This window comes from Nelumbo lutea, chromosome 1, assembly GCF_056320005.1.
Source record: "Nelumbo lutea isolate HS-2025 chromosome 1, American lotus-T2T, whole genome shotgun sequence".
In the NCBI taxonomy this organism is placed as follows: Eukaryota; Viridiplantae; Streptophyta; class Magnoliopsida; order Proteales; family Nelumbonaceae; genus Nelumbo; species Nelumbo lutea.
The window spans coordinates 9,182,695-9,192,417 of NC_142684.1; the positions used below are offsets into that span (position 1 = coordinate 9,182,695).

The following is a 9,723-nucleotide window of genomic DNA, read 5'->3' on the forward strand; positions in this document are numbered from 1 at the left end:
AACATAGAAATGAAGTCCATAACCGAATCCCTATCCATCCATGCATTATGTTTTCACTCATACCATCTTAAAGAACATGAAGTCAATGTAAAACATTGGCAACAGCATAAATACTGAACCATTGAACATTTAACCAATAATTGACAGTGGTGAACATGATGAATACCATATAGCACATGGAAATGCAAGTAACAACTTGCTGGCATGAAAAAACATTCTTTGGATACAGATTTCAATCTTAAAGCACCAAAGGCAGAAAAAAACTCCACCCATGTGAAATTACATAAATGGAAAGAAAGGTATTACCAAATAGAACATGCTTAGAAGACTGGATAAATTTATGATACTTAGAGTGGTAAACATAACAAATACAAGCAGGTTTCCAATATATAAAGGTTACAGAAAATAAATATACATCCATAAATGTAAGTGAAATAAGAATATTTTTTTTTTATCAATATAAGTGAAATAAGAATTCCATTCAAAAAGTGTACAACTACATAATTTACAGATCAAATGTAGTAAATCCATTAAAATCTTGAACCGCATTTAACTTGTGACTTTTCATTGGTTCTCATTTCTTGAGAAACAATAAGTTGGATTTTAAAGCTACAATAAAATCCTATCTATTCCAGATTCCATCTATAATTGAATAAACAGAAAGAAAGACATACAGAGGTAAGGGATAATTCTTCAATTACATGGGAAATACAACATACACAGATGAGCTTCCAACATAGAACAGCTAAATCGAAAACCAAAATTCTATAAATAGAACAATTCTATTCAAGTACAAACATTAAAGATTTCTTGTAGTGCTTCTGTTAACATATTGTACCACATTTTACTTACCTGTAGGTTTTTAGTGGTTCTTCATTTCGAGAAACAATAAGTTCATCAGGGATGTCAGCGTCACCAGAGTCAGATGGCACCAAAATCTCATCATCAACTGTGAAATTGTATCTCTCCCCAATAGCTCTTAGAAGCTGGTATACTTCAAACATAGTAGGCCTCTCCTTTGCAGTTGGCACTATGCAATTACAAGCAACTTTAAGAAACTGGAGGAGCTCACCATCAAAACCATTTCCAACCAAAGACTTATCAATGGCATCATGGAGATTAGAGTTGCTTGACAGATGTGTCACCCACTCAGCCAAATTCCCCTTGAAGCCTTCAGGAGCATTTGACACGTGGGTAGGTCTCTCACCTGTGACCAACTCAAGAAGCACAATTCCAAAGCTGTAAACATCTCCCTTAGGAGTAGCCATCAGTGTTCGGGTATACTCAGGAGCAACATAACCCAAGTCCCCAAAATCTCCATTCACAAAAGTACTCAAGTGTGTATCAACAGGGTTCATGAGCCTTGCAAGTCCAAAATTGGATATTTTTGGTTCAAAATCTTCATCCAATAAGATGCATTTGGAACTTATGTTTCGATGAATAATGCGGGGGTTGCAGCTATGGTGGAGCCATGCCAGACCTCTGGCTGCTCCTATCCCAATCTTTAGTCTTAGTGGCCATTCCATGGGCTTGGCTTCAGCCTCCACGAGATGCAATTTATCATGGAGGTTCCCATTTGGCATATGTTTATATACCAGAAGCCTCTCTTTCTTTGCCATGCAGAAGCCCAAAAGCGGAACCAAATTACGATGCTTTACACTCCCCAAGGTAGCCATTTCAGATATGAATTGCTTCTCTGAATGTTGAGTGTCTTGTAATCTCTTCACCATAAGTGAAGAACCATCCGGGAGCGATGCCTTGTACATTGTCCCTGTTCTTCCTGAGCCAATGATGTTGTCTTTGCTGAAACTGTTAGTAGCCTTCATGAGATCACTCAACCTCATTTTTGAAACTGACTTCTCAAACATAGAAACCTAGAAAACAGAGTACTTTCTTTTTTAGAACTTTGTGGCTAAAAGTAGGAACAGGGAAAAATAAATAAGAAAAAACAATAATTGGGGAAGGGATTGATTAAATCAGCTTACCTTGATACCCTTTCTTCCCTTGATATTCTTCGCCCATCTGTTTCCTTCAAGGTCTTCTTCCTTCTTCTTTATAGACACTCTGCGCATCCAGAAGTAGAGAACAACAGAAACGACTAAAAGTGTAACAACCACTCCAGCAACTGCCGATCCGATGATAACTGCACCATGTGATTTCTTAGGAGCTCCAATGCATTCATTATCCAAAGGAGGTCCACAGAGTCCCAGATTATTCGCAAAGTTATCTGCTAAAATAGTACCATTGGCGCTAGAAAAGTGAGGGATAGGTCCGGATAAGCGATTGTTGGAGACACTAAATGTCTTGAGCCGATTGAGCCCACTGAATTCAAGCGGGATACTCCCTGTTAATTGGTTGCCGTCGAGTTTAAGGGAGTTCAAATAGGTACAGTTCGCAAGACTTACTGGGATCGGACCACTGAAATCGTTTGAGGAGAGATCAAGGGTGGTTACAAAAGGGAGCCTTTTTGAGATATCCAATGGAATGGATCCAGAGAGATTGTTGCTGGAAAGATCTAAACCTGTCAAGCTAGTGCAGTTCTCAATACCCTTGGGGAACTGGCCTTTGAGTCCCATGTCTGAGAGGTGGATGTTTAGGACTCTATTCTCGTCGGGGTGCCAACAATCGATCCCAGTAAATTTACATATGAATCCTTCTGTACTGTTGGCGAAATTCCATGAAGTGTTTAAGTAGCCGAAGGGGTCTTCTAGTGAAACTTTTAGGGTTTTCAAGCAGTAAACATCAGTCTCGGTACCATGGATTACACTAGCACTCAGCAACAACCAGAAAAAAGCAAAGCAAAGAACAGCCAGAACATTGATATTCATGGTCATCAACACATAAAGATCCATCAAAAATCCCTTATTGTTTTTTCTTCAAAATATTCTCACGAGTAGAAATACATTCAAATGCTGGAAAGAGAAGAACAAGCCCAACAACCACTACTCCACGGCTTTATTCAATACAAAGAACAAGTCTTCAATCCACGATATAGATCAATTGTAGACAGAAATCCGCTGAAAATTCAGATTACATAAAAAGAGAAAGGGGGGAAAGGAGGAAGAGAGAAAGAGATCAGAACAAAGCAATTCGACTCCTTATCACAACGATCCACGGAAGCCACCCAAAATTAAAACATGTCTAGATCAGAAAAACCACATCAACCCCTGAATTACAGACTCTGACCTCCAAACCGTAGATACCCAACGCCCCTCCCCTCCTCGAACCCCAAGAACTCGAGGACTCAATTGAACTCCCTCACTCACCCATCAAAAACCAAGGAGATTCAAAGAGACCCAGATGGAAAAAAAATCGAAAGATAATTTAAGTCAAACACATTAAGTTCAGAAACTGACCTGCAATTTCCATTCCATGACAGTGGGGAGACCAAGAACACTCACCCCCAGAACCTAACAGAACACGCCCAAAGTAACCCCCCCACAGAGTTGTGGTCGAGACAACGACGAAACAACGCTCTTCAGCACGAAGACTTTTGGGGCGCAAAGACCCCAAAAAAAATCCAAAAGTCGAGTCTTTGTTTGAAAAATTCAAAGCCTGCAAAACAGTAAAAAAATGGGGCCAAACCCAATAACCACAAAGACGCAGAAAGAGAGATCACTATATAAAACAACCACTCCAGATTGGTTTTTCTTCTTCTATCCTTCACTGATTCGACTGTTTGTGATGAAGAAACGACGGTTCGGGTCAAACACGAAATGCCATTTTCAAGCCAAGTGATGCCGTCACTGACCATAACGACAAATTATTGACTCGCTTTTGATAAAAATCAGTGGAAGAAAATGGATTTTACAGCTGCGTGTTTAATATTTCTGGTGTTGTGTTCACACGCTAAGAGAGTGGCTTCATTAGCTGTGGGACCAGAGGTCCAAAGCTCCATTGATGACTCATGAATCCACCGGTGAGGCTGATCTTTCACTCATTTAAGAGGGTTAGAAGGGGTTAGGCTTATCATGCTTCATGCGTGGAGTGTGAAACTATCGCTGAAGACAGGAGTGAAGTCTGAGCTCCATTTACATGGTTGACCGAGGATGAACTATGAATATGAAGACCGTCGGACCGGTATCGTGTCAGCAGCCTTCGATTCGACCGGACACCTGAGTTTTTTGAGGTTGCTTTCCTGGTGCAATTGGTCTCCACTGTGGGTCCTTTTCATGGTGGGTGTCACGAACCAAATCTCATCTGTTGGATTCGAATCGAATTTGGATCAACAAGATTAGTTGAGAATACTTTGTCCAACACTTTATTGTACTTGTAGTTGTATCTCTTAGGCTCCGTTGTTTTGCGGTTCATTTACACCGGTGTAAAATCATAATGTAAATTTTGAGTTGCTTTTTCTTGAGATTTGACTGTGTTGTTTGTTTGTGAGAAATAAAATGATGTAGTTCCCATTTTATATGAAATAGGTTTGAGACGAGAGGTAGTATAAAGTAAAATGTGGTCCTCATTTTATATGTAGGACAAACAAAGGAAGGTGGTAAAGTTTTGCATTAGATGCATGTCGATGAGTGCAAATGAAAGAGAGAAATGCAAATTTTGCTTAGTACAAATCATAATTACAACAAACATATACAAACCTGGAGTGAGTGGAAAATTCACATCCAATTCAGATTTACATGCAAAAAATGGATTAGTAAATGTATGACACTCAAAAAAAATTTGTTATTAGATATAATCAAATAAGATAAACCGAGGTGGAACCGGGACCACTTTGGCCATTGGTCTATTTGAATAGATAGTTCATTTCAAATTAAAAAGAAATAAAAAATTAAAATAAAATAGCCAAAAACCATAGTTCAGGTGGAATGGGTCGATTATTTGACCCATGGTTTTCAAAACCGGACTGAATTGGATGGTCAGACCGAAAAACCAGGAATCGGTTCCATTTTTCCCCCAAATCAGATATTTGCAAAAAAACATTGATTTGGTCAGTAAACTGTTGATTTAAGCGGTCAAATCATTCGAACCATTCAACGGTTTTGACCATTTTTATTTTTTTGTTAGAATGGGCTAACCATTCGACCCGAGAACTGGACCCCCGACCGGTTCGGTCTCCGGGTCAGTTTTAAAAACCTTGATTCGACTGCTTGAATCAATAGATTGCTGACCAAGTCAGTAGTTTTGAACCAAAAAACGAGTAAAGGTGAAACAGAACCGATTGCCTATATGGTTTTCTGGCTGAACAGTCTGACCGTCCGGGTCAGTGATGGTTCAAAAACACTGAGATAAACTTTAAATGAATATTTTTCATGTTGATTACTTTTTTAAAGTGTATGTATTTTTTAATCATATAAAATTAGATTATATTGGATTGGAAAGGGATGGATTCATATTTGATCCAACTTTATAAGGGGCATGATTGTGAATGAATTTTTATCTGTTACCTCCAAAAGCGCTCGGAGACAACTATGAAAAAATTCACAACTCTTTTCGGTGTTCAGACTGTTGATTCAAAGGTGCAATTTCAGCATTCGACAGTCGATTCAGTGCTACCGAATGACATTTAAGTGGATCAAATTACAAATGAATACAATTTGCAACCCTATTACCTGCTACTTTGTTGGTTCAATTTTAGTTTGAATTCAACTTTGTACTCTTGTAACATTGACACTGATATGATTCCATTTGTCAGGAATACATTTCTAAAATTTCCTCTTTGGTTAAACTAAGGTGGAGCATGGGTTGGTTTGGTTCGATTCCATGGTAGAACCTGAAACCTACCCTATAGGGGTTAGTTCCAAGTTTTTGGAACGGAACCTACCCTGTGAAGGTCAGTTCCAAAGTTGGTTCTGGCCTTGTTGGTTCCGGGGTTACTTCCAGGGTCTACTCGTGCGGTATATATATAGTTTGATTTTCAATACATATGTAGACTTATATTATCTTTATTAATTTTCAATACATATGATATATGTAGTTTAAAACTCATATTATCTTTATTAATTAAATTGAGTAAGTTAATATGTAGACTATCATTATATGGTTCAAAACTTATTTAAATTTAAATTTTTTAAATATTACATTTTGCATTACTTACTATACACATTCAAATATTAACATGTAAACAAATGACCAAATCACTTAAGTAACTCAATCGGTTTCAAGGCTGATTCAGGTACGATAAACCCCTAGACCTGGAACAAGCCTGGGTGGGGGTTGGTTCCAAGAATTCGAAACCAGATCCTACCCTTGGGTAAAGGTTAGTTCAAGGCCGGTTCAAGGCCGGTTCAAGGTCAGTTCCATTCAGTTCCGGGTAGAACCTACCCATTTGCCCACCCCCTAAGTTAAACTATGTTGCTTGAAGTTTCTGGTTGTTGTTGAAACCTCCCCTCAAGTTTATTAATTGCAATCACCTCCCCTGAACTTTCAGACATAGTTGTAATAAGACCCCCCTGTTGGAATTTTTTAGAGGCATGAAAGTGTCCAAAATACCCATACAATTACTTTTGATCAGAATGTTTATTTTTCAAAATTTCTCTACATATGAATCGTTGCTCCAAACCCTTCCAATTTATTTTATGAAATTGAATTATTTTCCAAAATTGCCCTTGATATCAATCGCACAGCAACTTTAAATTCTCACTTTTTTTTTAATATTCTTAAAGCTTGTATTGTTTTTTTTTTCTATATAAACTTGCCTCAATAGCAATTGTGTGGGTATTTTGGATATTTTCATGCCTCTTTTTAGAGGATTCTAACAGAGGGGGTTTAACTTGCAAATGTGTCATAAATTTCAGGGTAGGTGATTGCAATTAGGGCGAGGTTTTAACAATGGTCCAAAACTTTAGGGGAGGTTTCAGAAATTTACTCTTTAGGCTTTAGTTAAGTTGGTTATGTTTGTATATTCTTTTTATTAGGTGCTTAAGTGTCTAAGGCGCTGTTTGGATAAGCTTCTACTTTCAGACTTTTTTGCTTCCAAAAGTTTGCTTTGTTTATTTGGTAATGTCTAGAAACCAAAGTCCAAAAAGCCAGTTACTTAAGGGCCAAAATCCCGAAGTCAGAAAAAAAAAAATAAAAAAACCAAACCTTTAGGCTTTGGCCTTTTAGCTTTTTGAGCGAAATGACACTCACTATTGAATCTCAAACTATGAAACCCAAGCACCAATGGTAACCCTAGACCCCCCCCCCCCACACCCACACACCTTCATCTTGTGTATGTTCTTTCCTTGTTTCTTTCATTCATTCATTCATCTTCTTCTTTCCTTATTTGGTAATCCTTTTTTCTCTTCTTCTTTGTTATGTTTTCCTCCTCTTCTTTCTTTCTTCCTTCTTCTTCATTTGCATTAGCCGAATTCATACATCAACCTTCTTCTCCAAGTCCAACGTACGGATGATGAATTTCAGGTATGCCATCCTGAACTCCCCTTTCTCCATTTTACCCCATGTAGTGATATTTTTGTTGGAAACCCTAATCAACGTATGTATTGTCTATTTGAACCCCAATATAATGGCTATACAGTTTGAATCTATTTCAATTAATGGTCCATTTGGTAGTCAAGAAAAGGTGGGATGAGAAAGGAATGTATTTTTTTTTCCAGTTTTGCATCTAGTGTTTGTTTCCCAACAAACAGTATAATCAAAATTCATTTTCCTCTATTTGTTTTCTGAGAAAACACTGGATAAAAACTTTGAATTCTTTTTGCTGTATTTTTTATATAAATAATGAAAATTAAATTGCTAATAAATCCTTCCCAAATTGCTTGAGTTTGACTTGAACTCACGCCTTCATCAATCATCACTTGAAATGTACTCATTGCTGAGAAAGAAGAAAATGGAAATGAATTTATTTCTTGAAATCAAGAATGACCTCATTCATATTTCATTTAACAAATGGGAATGGATCAATTATAGATGGTGAACTTATATTCTAAAACATAAACAATAGCAATATAATTCCAATACAGATGGACTTCAAATAGGTCATTAATGAATTCATATTCTCTCGTTCAAATAAAATTAAAAACCAAACCTTGTGGGTATCCAACAACAACCATAGCTTCCTGTAAAAATGGAATATCTCCAAGCTCCAAACAATTCATTCCCTCCCAAAGTTCTTCACTTTGAACAACAAGAATAGCCAAATAACATTCATGTCCAACCGCTTGAACTTTTGCTCTATACTTGGTTAGGGAACCATGCTTTCTCACAATGACATGAGTAAAACTTCAAGCACCTGACCTTTAAAAATGTAATATTTAACTATAATGTAATAAATGGCAATCTCAAGAATTACCGGAACCCATTGTTTTTTGCTGTGACTTGTTCTACCTTGGAAGGAAATAGTTGGGGCTGCTCATGACTGTGAATATATCTTCACTACAGAATCGAGAGTGAGTTCTATAGCCGAACACAGTTCTGTGAATTGAAATTCCTCCAATTTCTCCTCATTAGAGACCGGAGGAGGTGTTGGGTTGCCCTCCTCATGAGGTGGGACCCACAAATGAATAAAGATAAAATAAAGAAAAAGTGGAAAATGACAAAAAGGGAAATCAAGGAAAATGGTCTTTTGTACTTTTTGGCTTGCCGTGAAAGCCAATACGTCTTTTGTTGCCCAACGAATTGGGATAGTTCACTTACTATTGATTCACTCTAACAACTCTCTAAGAAAAATAATTAGAGAAAAGAAAAAGGGTTTTGAGAAGAAGGTTTTGGGGAAGAAGAAGATTTACAAAGACTGAAACGAAGAAGACAAATCTGCGTCTCTTCTTGCTTCTTTGTTGTGCTTCTACTCTTGATGAAAAACATCTTATTTGCTATCCATTTTGTTGATGTCTTTGTGGTTGGAATCCAAGAACCTTTTTAATGTTCATCATCTAACTGTGACTAGATAGAAAAAACATTGTATCTCATTTTCATTGTTGATAGTGGATGATTTGAATTACAATCACGTGGTTTTTACCCTCACATTGAGGGTTTTTTTCACATAAATCTTGGTGTTTACTACTGTTGCTTGCTTTGTTTTTGACTGTTTATTTCATTACTGCATATCTACTATTTATTGTTAAAATCTATTTGATTTGCACAAGGAAAAAACATAGGGATCATTCCCAACAAAGTGGTATCAAAGCTTGGTTCTTGTGCAAATCATGGAAGGAAATTCAGTTAGCATGATTTCATTGAATGGAAGAAATTTGTCTCTTTGGAAATCAAAGATGAAAGATACGTTGCTCTCCAAAGACTTCTAGTCACCATTGAAAGGTAAACAAGGCAATCCCAAGGATATGTCAAGTGACCAATAAGAAATTCTTGACTTGAAAGCCGTTGCATGCATTCGATAATGGTTAGATGATAGTATTTATCATCTTATGGCAAATGAAAGTCCAACGGTTCCTCTTTGGAATAAGTTGGAAGAGTTGTATGAGAAGAGAAACCATCGACAATAAGGCTTTTTTTAATAAAAAGCTCGTAAATTTGAAGTACAAGGAGGGTTCGTCCATTACCGAACACTTGAACCAGATGTAAGATGTTATAAATTAGTTGGCTTCAATGAAAATGGTATTGGATGATGAGCTCCAAACTTTACTGCTACTGAGTTCATTGTTGGAAAGTTAGGAGATGCTTGTGATGTCTCTTAGCAACTTTGCACCCGAAGGAAAAGTCACAATGAGTATAGTAAAAAGCAGTTTGCTCAATGAGAAAATTAGAAGGAAATCACTGGAAACTAGTAAATTAGATGCACTTCTTATAGAAAGTTGAGGTAGAAGTCAA

General features: G+C 37.1%; 1 protein-coding gene across 1 annotated transcript; it reads right to left on the reverse strand.

Moving 5' to 3' along the window:
• Positions 1–671: 671 nt before the first annotated feature.
• On the reverse strand, positions 672–3,622 carry LOC148873435 (probably inactive leucine-rich repeat receptor-like protein kinase At5g48380). Its single transcript, XM_088963795.1, has 3 exons — positions 3,357–3,622; positions 1,986–3,017; positions 672–1,874 (listed from the first exon to the last, which is right to left on the reverse strand). Exons 2-3 carry the CDS (start codon positions 2,850–2,852, stop codon positions 849–851), a joined length of 1,893 nt encoding a protein of 630 aa, XP_088819921.1. The 5' UTR covers positions 2,853–3,017; positions 3,357–3,622; the 3' UTR covers positions 672–848.
• Between the last annotated feature and the right edge of the window lie 6,101 nt (positions 3,623–9,723).